This window comes from Oncorhynchus mykiss, chromosome 10 (assembly GCF_013265735.2).
Source record: "Oncorhynchus mykiss isolate Arlee chromosome 10, USDA_OmykA_1.1, whole genome shotgun sequence".
NCBI classification, from domain to species: Eukaryota; Metazoa; Chordata; class Actinopteri; order Salmoniformes; family Salmonidae; genus Oncorhynchus; species Oncorhynchus mykiss.
In genome coordinates, this window is record NC_048574.1 from 28,937,788 (window position 1) to 28,955,872 (window position 18,085).

General features: G+C 42.3%; 1 protein-coding gene across 2 annotated transcripts in view; it reads right to left on the reverse strand.

Moving 5' to 3' along the window:
• The window catches only part of LOC110533613 (delta-sarcoglycan), a 258,410-nt gene that overhangs the window by 29,397 nt on the left and 210,928 nt on the right, over positions 1–18,085 (reverse strand). For both annotated transcript variants that reach the window (XM_021618007.2, XM_021618006.2), the window contains exon 5: positions 12,141–12,260. In XM_021618007.2, coding sequence (XP_021473682.1) covers positions 12,141–12,260 — 120 coding nt within the window. The remainder of the gene's footprint in view (positions 1–12,140; positions 12,261–18,085) is intronic.

The following is an 18,085-nucleotide window of genomic DNA, read 5'->3' on the forward strand; positions in this document are numbered from 1 at the left end:
CTGTCGCTTTTTCAATAGGAGAGGGAGAGACAATGGCTGCCCCACTCTGTTGCGCAAGAAAAACTCTGCGAACACCCAGCTATCCACTGACGCAATGTTATCTTTCTCGCTCATTTTTCAAAATAAAAGCCTGAAACTATGTCTAAAGACTGACATCTTGAGGAAGCCATAGGAGAAGGAATCTGGTTGATATCCCTTTAAATGGAGGCAAGGCATCCAATGGAACTGAGAGCTTTCAGGAAAAACAGCACTTCCTGGTTTTATTTTCCTCAGGTTTTCGCGTGCAATATCAGTTCCGTTATACTCACAGACAATATTTTGACAGTTTTGGAAACTTTAGAGTGTTTTCTATCCTAATCTGACAATGATATGCATATTCTAGTTTCTGGGCCTGAAAAATAGGCCGTTTCAAATGGGTACTTTTTTTTGCCAAAAATGAAAATCCTACACTCAAGAAGTTAAACTTTCAGGATAAGGTAAGACCCAGATGCAGGCCATGTCGAAGTAACAATGTTCATAACAGCAACAGGGGCAAAGGTACAGGACGGCAGGCAGGCTCAGGGTCAGGGGCAGGCACAGTGGTCAGGCGGGCGGGCTCAGGATCAGGACAGGCAAGGGTCAAAACCAGGAGGATGAGAAAAGAGAGACTGGGGAAAAAGCAGGAGCTGATACAAAAACGCTGGTTGACTTGACAAACAAGACAGACTGGCAACAGACAAACAGAGAACACCGGTATAAATACACAGGGGATAATGGAGAAGAAGGGCAACACCTGGAGGGGGTGGGGGCAATCAAAAAGATAGGTGAAACAAATCAGGGTGTGACATAAACAAATAAATATATTTTCTATTTGAAATTCTTCAAAGTAGCCACCCTTTGCCTTGATGACAGCGTTGCACATTCTTGGCATTCTCTCAACCAGTCGATTGGAATGCATTTCAATCAACAGGTGTGCCTTGTTAAAAGTTAATTTGTGGAATTTATTTCCTTCTTAATGCGTTTGAGCCAATCAGTTGTGTTGTGACAAGGTAGGGGTTGTATATAGAAGATAGCCCTATTTGGTAAAATACCAATACCAACTCAAATAAGTAAAGAGAAATGACAGTCATCAATACTTTAAGACATGGAGGTCAGTCAATGCGGAACATTTTGCAAATGAGCAGTTGCAAAGACCATCAAGAGCTATGATGTATCTGGCTCTCATGAGGACCGCCACAGGAAAGGAAGACCCAGAGTTAACTCTGCTGCAGAGGGTAAGTTCATTCAAGTTACCAGCTTCAGAATTTGCAGCCCAAATAAAAACCGATACATCTCAACATCAACAGTTCAGAGGACAGAAACCACTACTAAAGGACATCAATAATAAGAAGAGACTTGCTTGGGCCAAGAAACACAAGCAAATTTTAGACCAAAGTTGATATTTTTGGTTCCAACCGTCATGTCATTGTGAGACGCTGAGTAGGTGAACGTATGATCTCCGCATGTGTGGTTCCCACTGTGAAGCATGGAGGAGGAGATGTGATGGTGTGGGGGTGCTTTTCTGGTGACACTGTCTGTGATTTATTTAGAATTCAAGGTGCACTTAAACCAGCATGGCTACCACAGCATTCTGCAGCAATATGCCATCCCATCTGGTTTGAGCTTAGTGGGACTATCATTTGTTTTTCAACAGGACAATGACCCAAAACACACCTCCAGACTGTAAGGGCTATTTGACCAAGAAGGAGAGTGAGGGAGTGCTGCATCAGATGACCTGGCCTCCACAATCACCTGACCTCAACCCAATTGAGATGGTTTGGGAGGAGTTAGACTGCAGAGTGAAGGAAAAGCAGCCAACAAATGCTCAGCATATGTGGGAACTCCTTCAAAACACTTGGAAAAGCATTCCAGATGAAGCTGGTTGAGAGAATGCCAAGAGTGATCAAAGCTGTCACCAAGGCAAAGGGTGGCTACTTTGAAAAATGTAAAATTTGTTTTACACTTTTTGGTTTTGGTTACTACATGATTCCATATGTGTTATTTCATGGTCTTCACTATTATTCTAAAATGTAGAAAATAGTAAAATAAAGAAACCCCTTGAATGAATAGGTGTGTCCAAACTTTTGACTGTTACAGTATCCGTACGCATTACGGCTGCACACACATATTACAGTACATGGGTCTTCTTGCAGGATCTAACTGGGATAGCACGGCTGCTGAGCTGATATCTGGAGGTCCTGCTGTATTTACACTAGAATGTTCAAAGGAATTCCTTATACGATAGAAGACCTGTATCTAAACATGGGATCGAGGAATGTTTAAATTGCCTTTAGCTATCGGGATTGCATAGATGTGTATCAGAAAAAATGTAAAAGCTGATTGACAAAGTGTTGAGACAGTGTAATATGTAATGTAGACCAAATTGTACATGAAGTATACAATTCTAATGAGAGGGATATTACTCTGGGAGCTAAACAGAGTCTCCCTCACACTACCCTGAGGTGGCTGCTACCGAACAACAACACACCAGCTATTTGTCTCCAATTAATGGAAGCGTCATTGTAGCATCTTTAAATAGGATTCCAGCCACAGTACTCCGGAAGAGAACTCCAGGTGGCCGAATGCAGTAAATGCAGTAAAATTGGAACTATCTATCTGCCTTGGGTGCAGTGCCATTTAGCAGCTGAATTGCATACATTTTTATCCAAAGACCCGGTGGACCTTTTATAGTGAAAGTGGCTATTGCTCCTGGAACAAAAGTGTACTTGAGTGTTGGGGAGAAGGAGGTTCTTGGACGTGATGTACAGTTGAAGAGTGCTCCAGGGATCCTCAGTGGTACAGTAGACTGCAGATTATAATGAAATGCATTTTGCATCAGCCTCCTCTTGCAATAGGTCAGAGAGGAGTGGGATGGGTGCATTAGTGGCAGGGGTGTGGAGGACAAGAGTGTACACTGCATCGATAACGAGGCTCAACAGGGACTGAGGAGTATACATTAAACAGTGGGACATACAGTGCCTTGCGAAAGTATTCGGCCCCCTGGAACTTTGCGACCTTTTGCCACATTTCAGGCTTCAAACATAAAGATATGAAACTGTACTTTTTTGTGAAGAATCAACAACAAGTGGGACACAATCATGAAGTGGAACGACATTTATTGGATATTTCAAACTTTTTTAACAAATCAAAAACTGAAAAATTGGGCGTGCAAAATTATTCAGCCCCCTTAAGTTAATACTTTGTAGCGCCACCTTTTGCTGCGATTACAGCTGTAAGTCGCTTGGGGTATGTCTCTATCAGTTTTGCACATAGAGAGACTGACATTTTTTCCCATTCCTCCTTGCAAAACAGCTCGAGCTCAGTGAGGTTGGATGGAGAGCATTTGTGAACAGCAGTTTTTAGTTCTTTCCACAGATTCTCGATTGGATTCAGGTCTGGACTTTGACTTGGCCATTCTAACACCTGGATATGTTTATTTTTGAACCATTCCATTGTAGATTTTGCTTTATGTTTTGGATCATTGTCTTGTTGGAAGACAAATCTCCGTCCCAGTCTCAGGTCTTTTGCAGACTCCATCAGGTTTTCTTCCAGAATGGTCCTGTATTTGGCCATTTTAACCATCTTCCCTGTCCCTGCTGAAGAAAAGCAGGCCCAAACCATGATGCTGCCACCACCATGTTTGACAGTGGGGATGGTGTGTTCAGCTGTGTTGCTTTTACGCCAAACATAACGTTTTGCATTGTTGCCAAAAAGTTCAATTTTGGTTTCATCTGACCAGAGCACCTTCTTCCACATGTTTGGTGTGTCTCCCAGGTGGCTTGTGGCAAACTTTAAACGACACTTTTTATGGATATCTTTAAGAAATGACTTTCTTCTTGCCACTCTTCCATAAAGGCCAGATTTGTGCAATATACGACTGATTGTTGTCCTATGGACAGAGTCTCCCACCTCAGCTGTAGATCTCTGCAGTTCATCCAGAGTGATCATGGGCCTCTTGGCTGCATCTCTGATCAGTCTTCTCCTTGTATGAGCTGAAAGTTTAGAGGGACGGCCAGGTCTTGGTAGATTTGCAGTGGTCTGATACTCCTTCCATTTCAATATTACCGCTTGCACAGTGCTCCTTGGGATGTTTAAAGCTTGGGAAATCTTTTTGTATCCAAATCCGGCTTTAAACTTTATCATTAGTCATTTAGGTCAACATTGGATCATTCAGAGATCCTCACTGAACTTCTGGAGAGAGTTTGCTGCACTGAAAGTAAAGGGGCTGAATAATTTTGCACGCCCAATTTTTCAGTTTTTGATTTGTTAAAAAAGTTTGAAATATCCAATAAATGTCGTTCCACTTCATGATTGTGTCCCACTTGTTGTTGATTCTTCACAAAAAAATACAGTTTTATATCTTTATGTTTGAAGCCTGAAATGTGGCAAAAGGTCGCAAAGTTCCAGGGGGCCGAATACTTCCGCAAGGCACTGTAGTTTGTAAAAGCAAGAAGTCAAGTATTTCTAAGTACACTAACGCAAATGATGTGAAATATATGTCTAATACACCAGAACATATTTAGTTTGTAGCTGATTACTTTGAATGCACAACTGCAAGTAAATGTAGGCCCATAGGTTATCTACATGTATTTTCACTATGCATGTCTCCTTCCATTTTTCTATGTACTTATACTGTACCCTTTGAACTACTCTACTATCATCTGGTCGTCCGGTTTATAGGTACAAACTGCAGTGATCACACCTGGAGCAGGCGCCTGGTACAGGTAGAGGGGACGGGTTAACAGAACAGTGTGGCGCCGATAGCATCGTCCTCTGCTACCAGGCCATTTGTCACCCCAGCAACATGGAGCCATACATGGAGCTGTGGAACTCATAACTGTGCTGTGTGGATAAACAAGCTCACTCTGGAACAGTGTGATCACACTATTGAGTGTATGTTTGTACGTGTCGAGAGGGTTTGCGGGTGTGTGTGTAGTGGGCTGTGGATGTATGTGTGTGGTTTGGTGTGTGTGTGTGTGTGTGTGTCCTTGACCAGACCTTCAGAGGATTGTTACCCAGAAATAATTTGATATTGAGATAAAAACGGCTGCGTTGGACCTTTTAAAGATACTCAGCTGCAGGCTTACATTTTAGACCGTTACCAGAGCCATCCATGTTCACAGATACCATTAGTTATTATGGATCAGTGGTGGATGCAGTTGGATAATATTGCTATTGGAGACAAGGTGTACACCTAGAGCATCCTCCCTCTCACATAGCCTTGACAGGGATTATATATCCGAAAGATGAAAAGAAACACATTATCCGTCTGTAATGCAGGTCTTAGGGTGTCAGTGACAGAAACAAGACTTGAAAGGCAAACAATGTTGCCATGATTTTGCAAATGGCTCTGCCGGGTGCGCAGCGCTGTAAAACCCCAGGACTGTGCTGACTCCATGGTTACAATCTAATCTAGCTTTGTGACCAGACCAGTGGCGGGCTAGATTTATGTGGACCGTGAAACCAAGCCCTAGGAAGAGGCTCAGGTAAAGCAGGTGGATATAACTCACTGGCTTTTAGAGATTCTTTATCATCTACTTAGCATGGTCACCTGACAGAAATCCAATGGCCACTCTGCAAAGCACATTCCCCATTCCTACCTGATCAGACGGTGAAATGTAGTCTCCCTCTTGCGCCCTATATTCATTTCATGTATGACACTTGTCACACAGTTACTCCCGGCTGCTCTTTATGATCGTATTAATGCAAGCTGGAGCCACACACAAGGAGAGAGAGAGGGAAGGGAATAAAATGAGGAAGAGAATGAAGTGAAATGGATGAATTTGGAATGACTCAGCTGTAATTTTGACGGCAATGCAGTGGGCATTTCCTTAACTCTTTCTTTTTATAGCAGACATCTGAAAACTAAACTAACCCTGGGAAGCATAGTGCCATGGGCTATAGACCATTGTACCCCATGTGCTCCACTGGTCATTGTTCACAGTAGCAGTGGAATGACAACATACAGCACCAGGAGCAAGACAAAGTCCTGAGACTGACCCCTAACTAACCAAGTCAACCAGTCCACTGTAATGAGGCCACTGGCCATGTGCTGTAGGGTCATGCCCCCATCATCAGCAGTCTGGAATGGATGTGACCCTAGCCCTATACAGTAATTAGAGACTGGCTGAAGCAGGAAACTAAGGTCAGGTCAAGTGGCTCTCCAGCAGCCACACACTGTAATACACATCACAGCTGAAGGTCTGAAGGCCACATGATAGATACAGTAGACAGGATGTAAATAAAGGCAATGTTGTTTGGCCGCATGGCCATATCTGCATCTGTATCATGCTCTCCTCATAAACCTGATATTAATTAAACATTGCGCTTAGCAGACTAATTTCCCATTTTCTCTCACGGGTGTCATATTACAGACTAGGGATTGTAAAAATATTATGGAGTTGGCATTGTCTCCCCGTCTGTCAGATCAAACATCTGGACTGGTGTAACGACCATTCACTGGGTGATGTGGTTACTGTGAGACAGACACATCACTGATGGATGGGACTACTTTCTGCACGTTGCTTCTCTCAATCCATATTGACATCCCCCATTGTAGCATCTAAAATGGGGTTTGCCACATTATCATCTGTGCCGTGCTAATAACTTGACGAGCATTTCTCCAAACCCGGCTATCTATTAATACTATCTGTTTCAGGGATCCTACAATCATCAGAGTGCTGTTGTGATTATTAAGTGTGTAATTCAATTTGAATCAGCCTCCACTGCAGTCCAATGGGATATAATTGAGGCAAATAAATGAGCCTTTAATTATAATTATATATAAAAAAAAAAAAAAACAGCAGCAGGTAATGTCATTATTCTGTCTATTCCTGCTAATTACGGTTGTGATGATGAGTAGAGAGAGGGGGGTGGAGAGGGATGGAGGGAATATGAGAATACTCGATTGAGCATGCTCCATTGACAATTCCGGAATTCCCTGTTCCAAGCATATTTTAATTACCATAGAGGAGTGCTCCATTGTGTCCTCTCATTCCCGGCTAATTCATTCCTTTCTCTCATGATTTTTCTTGTGTAATTGATTAGGTTTGGTTTCCTAGGGAAGACAATGAGGATCGCTGTAAACTGCTGGTTGCGCTCCTGTACTGTACAGGGCTGGCTCACGAGACTGTATACACAACACACAATGCCATTTGGCCACAGTTCTCTGAATCTTGATTAAAGGTCTCCAAAGTGCAGAGTGTGTGGTCTTGTGTACCATATACAACTGCTATTGTAATTATGGTTTGTGTGACTATTCAGTATTACCCTAATTGTACTCACACAGGTGAAAACATTTGCTGTAACTGACAAGCTAACAATTCATGACATTATTCTGCTCCACAGTGGCGTCTTGCTCAACAAAAACTATCCACCTAGTGTGGAACTTGAAGCAGTTGAGTAACAATAACAATAGACAGGTAAACTTTGAATTGCATTACAGCAGGGTAGGTAACAACACATCTGCTTAACACAGCGGCCCCTCAGGGGTGCATGCTCAGTCCCCTCCTGTACTCCCTGTTCACACATGACTTCATGGCCAATCATGACTCAACATGCTCAAGTTTGCTGATGACACAACAGTGGTAGGCCTGATTACCGACAACGATGAGACAGCCTATAGGGAGGAGGTCAGAGACAACCTCTCCCTCAATGTGATCAAGACAAAGGAGATGATCGTGGACTACAGGAAATGGAGGGCCGATCACGCCCCCAATCTCATTGACGGGGCTGTAGTGGAGCAGGTTGAGAGGTTCAAGTTCCTTGGTGTCCACATCACCAATCACATGGTCCAAACACACCAAGACAGTCATGAAGAGAGCACGACAATGACTATTCCCCCTCAGGAGACTGAAAAGATTTGGCATGGGTCCTCAGATCCTCAAAAAAGTCCTTTAGCTGCACCATCGAGAGCATCCTGACTGGTTTCATCACCGCCTGGTATGGCAACTGCTCGGCCTCAGACCGCAAGGCACTACAGAGGGTAGTGCATAGGGCCTAGTACATCACTGGGGCCAAGCTACCTGCCATCCAGGACATCTATACCAGGCAGAGGAAGGCCCTAAAAATTGGCAAAGACTTCAGCCCACCTAGTCATATACTGTTCTCTCTGCTACCGCACGGCAAGCGGTAACGGAGCGCAAAGTCTAAGTCCAAAAGGCTTCTTAACAGCTTCTACCCCCAAGCCATAAGACTCAGCTAAACAAATAGCTACCCAGACTATTTGCATTGACCACCCCCCACCCCCATTTTTATGCTGCTGCTACTACTCTTTTTATGCTGCTGCTAATCTATGTAGTCACTTTACCTCTACCTGCATGTACACATTATCTCAATTACCTTGACTAACCTGTGCCCCCGCACACTGACTCTGAACCGGAAACCCCTGTATATAACCTCGCTACTGTTAATTTATTGTTGATCTTCAATTATTTGTTATTTTTCTATTTTCATCTTTTTACTTTATTTTTTATTATTTATTTTTTAATTCAGTTTATTTTAGTAAATACTTTCTTAACACTTATTTTTCTTAAAACCACATTGTTGGTTTTAAAACCACATTTTATTTGATCTATTAAATCAAATCAAATTTTATTAAACAGCCAAATCAAGTGTTGATATCATAATACAGCCATGCAGTCTCTCGGGTCTCTCATTGGACAATAATCCATTCTGAGGGAGGCATCTCGAGGATCGCAATCAAACTCACTTCCTACAATGCTCTTGTCAGAAATATTTCACTTGTGTTTTCCTCAAGTGTCAAGATTTATATTTCCACTTCATTGCTTTCAGACACAGTTACACAACTCTGGCTTCATATAGCATTGTTCATCTTTGAGACCATCTTGAAAAGGTTGCAGAACACTGTAATCAAGTTTTACCTGGCAGCACTGATTGTGCCTTGTGTTAAAAAGAGAGACATGTAAAAAACAATCATATTTAATATAGCGATACGTGTATAGAGCAATCAAATTTCATATCTGCCTCTAAAAGCCTATTTACAGCCACATTTAAGTCGCAGATTGCTTTGACGACATTGAAGACATTTGCCGACATTTATCCTTTTGCCTGCAATCAAAAGCTACAGTATATTCTTATCCCAAAGTTGCTAGTTTTGTTCACTGGATGTAGCACCTGTCAATCTTGTGTAAAAAATAATCCAATAATTTCAGGGGGTTGATTAGCTGTGATATGAGGGAAATCCAGATCTGTAAAAAGCTAGTGACAAATTGCTAAATTAGCATGATTCCAAACACCTCCCCTATTACCCATTGGAAGCTGAGGGTTCCTGGATCACTGTTCACTGTAGATAGTGCAATAAAGGCCTAATGAAGGCAGTGAAAGCTCTATCATAGATTTCCAATGACCTCAGTTGGGCCAATTAAAGTTATATGCTCAGCATAACTATGCATTTTATTGGTTTGGACAGAAGCATTCATTTGGTAATGGCATGTGGCAGTTTTATAGGAATCTGGCCTCACTTCATCCTGACTGATGGATGGAATGACAGAGGGAGAAGTTAGTAGCAGTTTGCCCAGGCCTGAAATCATTGGCTATATTTATTAATACATGTTGTTTGGCACGGTTTGGAGTGAACGCACAGACGCGTACATGCACACACACAAGCAAGTACACAGACACAGGACACATGCATGTGCGCGCGCACACACACGTGTGCACATACATGCACTCCCACTCACACGCATACTGTATGCCTGCATGCCCACCCACACGTACGCACAAAACACTTTCAGTACAACAGAGGCCTTTTTAGAATTAGGCTCTTGGTCTGATATTCACTTTTGAACACCTGAGTAAGCTCCACTCATTGCACTGGCGGCATCATAGTTTTGACCCCGGCATTTGTTCACCGATATCCCCTTACTTTCAATCAGAACTCTCAGCCAGAGTTCCTTACCCCAGCCACCTCAGCTAAGCAGCGGGATGCAGAGAGCGAGGGAGGGGTACAGAGAGAGTGAGAGGAAGGAAGGGGTAAAGAGAGAGAGAAAGGGAGGGGTACAGAGAGGGAGAGAAAGGGAGGGAGAGAAAGGGAGGGAGGGGTAGAGAGGGAGGGAGGGGTACAGAGAGAGAGAGAGAGAGAGAGGGAGGGAGGGGTACAGAGAGAGAGAGGGAGGGAGGGGTACAGAGAGAGAGAGGGAGGGAGGGGTACAGAGAGAGAGAGGGAGGGAGGGGTACAGAGAGAGAGAGGGAAGGAGGGGTACAGAGAGAGAGAGGGAAGGAGGGGTACAGAGAGAGAGGGAGGGAGGGAGGGAGGGGTACAGAGAGAGATAGTAATAATGATGATTTGCCAGTTACTCCATTTATCTGCGGCCCTTTTTGATGGGGCTGCCCTGGGCCACAAGGTTCATCAAACGCCTTGGCAACCACAGTCCTCAGTAGAAAGGCCTTCTTAGTTCTTCTTAGGTAGTTCTTTACAAGTTTTAGAAAATAGATCTCTCTGCAGAAGCGACAGTTACAGGGATGGTAAAAAACAGCTTGATTGCCGTAGCAACATCAAGGAAATTGGGCAGAAAGGTGTGTACAGCAGTTCTTCAAGTACAGCAGTTCAGCATCATCTTCAATTGAGCCTCTCATTCTCCTTAATTGCCGGCCTCAACACCTTACGGAAAGGGTAACTGTATAGGAAGCTCTGGGGACAGGTCGTCTGGATATTGGACAGCCAATAAATTGACAGATGCAAACAGATTATCAACTTTAGCGGACAACCGTTCTTGAGGGCTTAAACAAAAAAACGGTTTGTGATTTGATTCATACTAGTGAACCGGCGTTTGAGTTGTGTGGTTGCAATATTAACAGTCCCTTATCTTTGGTATATTTTGGCAAGGATCATTCAAGACTATGTTTAAATTGTGTGCACTGCAATGGACATATAATGCACAATGTCTCAGGAAAGACTTTCTGGGTTGGCAATATTCAGTATAGAAAACAGTCGGGCCCGCAACCTGGACCTACAAGCCGTTGTGAAAACGTTTCAACAATAAATAGATAATATAAATAATGACGGAATTTGTCCGGTCGACTACTTTTTTCCTCATTGTTAAGCCTTTTGATGTGTAATTTATTTTAATGTTTTTATAAATAGCAACTAAATTCTCTATACAGCTATAGATAGTAAACTACAATGCATAATGAAACAATATCTAGAAAGCTAGTGTTTTGTGGGTGGACTGACTGTATTATCTGGTATTAATAGACTGGATTAATGCACAACAACTTTCTATCCAAGCTGGGTGAAAGCGCAAGGACCGCTCATGTCATGCAGGTTCAGGTAGGCTATACAGGACAGTTGTAAATTCCCAAAAATCTATTGGTAGATTATTACCATGCTTTTGCATCGGAAATAAATTTTACAATCTGTAATGTTTGAATTTCCAACTTTAATTACTGAACAAGTAATTACATTATTGCCACCAGCCAGCTGTCTAAATAAATGGCAGCATTGCGACACCATGTAATAGCTTCATTAAATTTTACATTTAACATGATAAAATGATGACCAAATAGGCCTACCAATAAGCATGTATCCATTATCCAAAGCCAAGCTATAGGCTAAATGCCCTGGCACCACAGAAAGCCTTTCATTGTCGCAATTTCAGCACCATGGACAGCGAATGGTAGTCCATACTTTGTGAGTGGCTTTCCACATCCTTTTTTTCTTCTAACTCAAATGACAATGTTATACAACAACAAAAGTGACTGAATATGTTATTGTTTAACATGGTCGGATGATTTCTTCTAATCTAAATGATACAGACTCACACGTCCTCCCCTATAGAAATTCTGACTCAAAGACTCTTTTACGTCTTAGTCTAATTTACCATAATTTATGTTCAGCTGTTCTTCAAATGCAAGTTCTCCTGTGAAATTTATAAAATTGTTAGCTAGCCCTAAAATGGCAGCTTGTTTTTGCTAAATTTCAATTAATTGTAACGTGATTACAGTGATATTGATAATTCATCCAAAAGTACACCACATTTTAGATCTCTCATTTTAGCTTCTAAACACTTGAACAGTTTGAGTCCAGTCAAGTTTAAAACTGTTGTTCAATAAACTGCTAGTAGACTGTTGAGTATGATGTAGTGTCTGGTCCATTAACTCACCCGTCACCCGTAGCCTCTCTGCTCCCACCACCACCTCCTGGTCATCAGCAGAGAACAGTAGCTTCCCGGTGCTGGATTTCACCTCCAACATCTTCCCTTGTGCACGCACTCCACTGGATCCTGGACAGGGCAAAAGTTGTTAGGAAAAGTCAGTGAAGTTCAACAGGTGGCTTCTGTATGATAAACAAAGATAGACTTCTTGTATTTCAGAGATTCTTGCAAGTCAGGACAATCTTCATCCGACATGTAAACGTTATTCTTCTAATTAGATTTTTTTTAAATGGCTTAAAAATGACATTTATGTGAATTTTTTTATAAGGGGAAGATTTGCTTTTGGAATTTTCAAATTATTTTCAAAATTATTCATTTCCATGTTGGATCTATGCCCGGAAATGCCCCTGTCTGGAACAATAATCCACATTTCAAACTCTCCCAAAAAGTTTTAAAAAAGGCAATCAAGAATATTAACTGAAAAAGGATCTCATGTCGTTTCTTGCAACAGCCATCTTTGACTTAAAAAAATATTCCTCTCAAAACGGTGATTCCTAAAAAATATGACAGGAGACTTGGTCAACTCAGTCAGATTTGAACAAAATCCCAAATGAATCATGAAAGAGAATGGTCAGCTACACCACATTGACCCCTTCTTCATGTCCTCATTACATTGTGCAATGGGACAACTCATGGTCTGTAAAGTTCTTTACTTTTGATAGATTTAAAGAAACAATTTTAAAATCACCATTGTCACAACCATAAACTGTCAACGCCATCTGCATGATTGATAAGATATGAACTTTGGTTCGAATATTTACATTTTAATTAGGTTTTAGAGCCATAAAGCAATTGAGGAAAACGAAAATTGTTACTTTGTATATCACTTGAATGAAGACCAAAAATGCTATTTTTTACAACTCCGTAAACTCTGTCCGATCCAATCTTTCAGCACTACATCAGTGTGCCGAAAGATCTTATAGAATGTTTATATTTTCATTGGGGATTTTCAAATGAATAATTTTCAATATTTTACAAATATTTGTCTGTTTTGAATATTTCTTGTCTATGCCATCATTGGCTTGTCAACTCCGTCACTGATGGCTTATCTCCTTAAGATCTATCTTTTTGTCAATATTGTACAAATATTTTTATACACTACCGTTCAAAAGTTTGGGATCACTTAGAAATGTCCTTGTTTTTGAAAGAAAAGCACTTTTTTTTGTCCATTAAAATAACATCAAATTAATCAGAGGTTCAGAGTACAGAGGTCCATTATCAGCAACCATCACTCCTGTGTTCCAATGACACGTTATGTTAGCTAATCCAAGTTTATAATTTTAAAAGGCTAATTGAACATTAGAAAATCCTTTTGCAATTATGTGAGCACAGCTGAAAACTGTTGTGCTAGTTAAAGAAGCAATAAAACTGGCCTTCTGTAGACTTGTCGAGTATCTGGAGCATCATCATTTGTGGGTTCGATTACAGGCTCAAAATGGTCAGAAACAAAGACCTTTCTTCTGAAACTCGTCAGTCTATTCTTGTTCTGAAAAATGGAAGGCTATTTCATGCGAGAAATCTCCAACAACTCCCTTCACAGAACAGAGCAAACTGGCTCTAACCACAATATAAAGAGGAGTGGAAGAACCCGGTGCACAACTGAGCAAGAGGACAAATACATTTGAGTGTCTCGTTTGAGAAATAGACGTCTCACAAGTCCTCAACTGGCAGCTTCATTAAATAGTATCCGCAAAACACCAATCTCAACGTCAACAGTGAAGAAGCGACTACGGGATGCTGGACTTCTAGGCAGAGTTGCAAAGAAAAAGCCATATCTCAGAATGGCCAATAAAAGTAAAAGATTAACTTCTTTGGGATAGGGGGCAGCATTTTCACTTTTGGATGAACAGCGTTCCCAGAGTGAACTGCCTCCTACTCAGTCCCAGATGCTAATACAGTGCCTTGCGAAAGTATTCGGCCCCCTTGAACTTTGCAACCTTTTGACACATTTCAGGCTTCAAACATAAAGATATAAAACTGTATTTTTTTGTGAAGAATCAACAACAAGTGGGACACAATCATGAAGTGGAACGACATTTATTGGATATTTCAAACTTTTTTAACAAATCAAAAACTGAAAAATTGGCGTGCAAAATTATTCAGCCCCTTTACTTTCAGTGCAGCAAACTCTCTCCAGAAGTTCAGTGAGGATCTCTGAATGATCCAATGTTGACCTAAATGACTAATGATGATAAATACAATCCACCTGTGTGTAATCAAGTCTCCGTATAAATGCACCTGCACTGTGATAGTCTCAGAGGTCCGTTAAAAGCGCAGAGAGCATCATGAAGAACAAGGAACACACCAGGCAGGTCCGAGATACTGTTGTGAAGAAGTTTAAAGCCGGATTTGGATACAAAAATATTTCCCAAGCTTTAAACATCCCAAGGAGCACTGTGCAAGCGATAATATTGAAATGGAAGGAGTATCAGACCACTGCAAATCTACCAAGACCTGGCCGTCCCTCTAAACTTTCAGCTCATACAAGGAGAACACTGATCAGAGATGCAGCCAAGAGGCCCATGATCACTCTGGATGAACTGCAGAGATCTACAGCTGAGGTGGGAGACTCTGTCCATAGGACAACAATCAGTCGTATATTGCACAAATCTGGCCTTTATGGAAGAGTGGCAAGAAGAAAGCCATTTCTTAAAGATATCCATAAAAAGTGTTGTTTAAAGTTTGCCACAAGCCACCTGGGAGACACACCAAACATGTGGAAGAAGGTGCTCTGGTCAGATGAAACCAAAATTGAACTTTTTGGCAACAATGCAAAACGTTATGTTTGGCGTAAAAGCAACACAGCTGAACACACCATCCCCACTGTCAAACATGGTGGTGGCAGCATCATGGTTTGGGCCTGCTTTTCTTCAGCAGGGACAGGGAAGATGGTTCAAATTGATGGGAAGATGGATGGAGCCAAATACAGGACCATTCTGGAAGAAAACCTGATGGAGTCTGCAAAAGACCTGAGACTGGGACGGAGATTTGTCTTCCAACAAGACAATGATCCAAAACATAAAGCAAAATCTACAATGGAATGGTTCAAAAATAAACATATCCAGGTGTTAGAATGGCCAAGTCAAAGTCCAGACCTGAATCCAATCGAGAATCTGTGGAAAGAACTGAAAACTGCTGTTCACAAATGCTCTCCATCCAACCTCACTGAGCTCGAGCTGTTTTGCAAGGAGGAATGGGAAAAAATGTCAGTCTCTCGATGTGCAAAACTGATAAAGACATAACCCAAGCGACTTACAGCTGTAATCGCAGCAAAAGGTGGAGCTACAAAGTATTAACTTAAGGGGGCTGAATAATTTTGCACGCCCAATTTTTCAGTTTTTGATTTGTTAAAAAAGTTTGAAATATCCAATAAATGTCGTTCCACTTCATGATTGTGTCCCACTTGTTGTTGATTCTTCACAAAAAAATACAGTTTTATATCTTTATGTTTGAAGCCTGAAATGTGGCAAAAGGTCGCAAAGTTCAAGGGGGCCGAATACTTTTGCAAGGCACTGTATATGCATATTATTATTAGTATTGGATAGAAAACACTCTGAAGTTTCTAAAACTGTTGAATGATGTCTGTGAGTATAACAGGACTCATATGCGAAAACCTGTGAAAAAATCCAAACAGGAAGTGGGAAATCTGAGGTTTTTAGTTTTTGAACTCACCCCTATCGAATACACAGTGGGCTATGGGTTATTTTGCACTTCCTAAGGCTTCCACTAGATGTCAACCGTCTTTAGAACGTTGTTTCGGGCTTCTCATGTGAAGGGGGGGCGGATGGGAGCCGTTTGACTAAGGGGTCTGCCTGCAGCCTCGTACTCAGTCACGCGTTTTCACACGAGCTAACTGCGTTCCATGGCTTTTCTACAGACATAGGAATTCTCCAGTTGGAACATTATTGAACTTTTATGATAAAAACATCCTAAAGATTGATTCTATACTTAGTTTGACAAGTTTCTTCGACCTGTAGTATAACTTTTTTAACGTTTCGTCCGAATGGACCAGATCGCGCTTTTGGATTTGTTTACCAAACGCCCTAACAAAAAGCTATTGGACATAAATGGACATATATTATGGACATTATCGAACAAAACAAGCATTTATTGTGGAACTGCGATTTCTGGGAGTGCATTCTGATGAAGATCATCAAAGGTAAGTTAATATTTATAATGCTATTTATGAATAATGCTGACACAGCGGTTGCATTAAGGAGAAGTTTATCGAAAGTTCCATGTATAATAGTTGTATTTTCATCAACATTTATTATGACTATTTCTGTGAATTCATGTGGCTCTCTGCAATAGCACTGCATGTTTTGGAACTGCTGAACGTATCACACCAATGTAAAATAAGATATTTGGATATAAATATGAACATTACCGAACAAAAGAATATATGTATTGTATAACATGAAGTCCTATGAGTATCATCTGATGAAGATCATCAAAGGTTAGTGATTCATTTTATCTCTATTTGTGATTTTTGGGACTCTTCTCTTTTGCTGGAAACATTTCTGGGTTTTTCTGTGAGTTGGTGGTGACCTAACATAATCGTTTGTGGAGCTTTCGCTGTAAAGCATTTTTGAAATCAGACACTGTGGCTGGATTAACGAGAATTTTATCTTTAAAATGGTACCTAATACTTGTATGTTTGAGAAATTTGATTTATGAGATTTCTGTTGATTTGTATTTGGCTCCCTGCAATTTCATTGGCTGTGGTCGAGGGGTTCCGCTAACGGAAAAGAACACAAAAGAACACAGACACGGGATAGAGGAACTCTGCCTACAAGGCCAGCATCCTGGAGTTGCAAGGACTCCCGGTGGACATGGTCTTCGACCAGGGCCCGCAGTTCTTGTCCCGGTTCTGGAAGGCATTCTGCATGTTGTCGGCCAGTCTGTCCTCCGGATTCCACCCCCAGGACTTAGAGACGACTCTTCGCTGCCTAATCTCCACCAACCCTACCACCTGGAGTCACAACTGGTATGGGTTGAGTATGCCCGCAACACCCTTCCTCGCTCCACCACAGGGTCTCTCGCCCTTCAAGTGTTCCTTGGCCTCCGCCCACCCCTGAGCAAGAGGAGGAAGTCAGCAGTCCCTCTGCCCAGATGTTCATTCGCCGCTGTCGCTGTACCTGGAAGAGAGCCCGGGCCGCTCTGTCGAAGACCACTTCCAGGCATAGGCAACAAGTGGATCGCCACCGGACCCCTGCTCCATGCTATCGGCTCGGGCAGAGGGTATGGCTCTCCACCCGGGAGCTGCCCCTCCGGGTGGAGTCCCGTAAATTTCCCCCCCATTTCATCTGCTCGTTCACCATCTCTAGAGTCATTAGCCCCACTGCTGTCCGTCTTTTGCTACCCCGTACCCTAGGTATTCACCTACAGCCTTTTGTCTTCTGTTTCCAGGCCCACCCCTCCTCCCTATATTGATGGCCATCCGGCATACACGGTGAGACGCCTCCTGAGTTTTCGAACACGGAGCAGGGGTTTCCAGTAACTGGTTGACTGGGAGGGTTATGGCCCAGATGAGAGGTGCTGGGTCACCGCTAGAGACATCCTGGACCCAGCCCTATCGCCAACCTCCACCGCCGGCACCCCGGTCAACCAGGTATCTGCCCAGGTAGGACGCCAGGTGGCACCCCTAGAAGGGGGGTACGGTCACACCCTGATTTGTCTCACCAGTCTTTGTGATTGTCTCTACCCCCCTCCAGGTGACGTGTTCTCTGTTTGTCTGTGGCCAGTTCGTCTTGTTTGTCAAGTCAACCAGTGTTTTTGTTCTCAGCTCCTGCTTTACCCAGTGTCTCTTTTTCTCGCTCTCTTGGTTTTGACCCTTTCCTGTCCTGACTCTTAGCCCACCTGTCTGACCACTCTGCCTACCCTGAACCTAAACC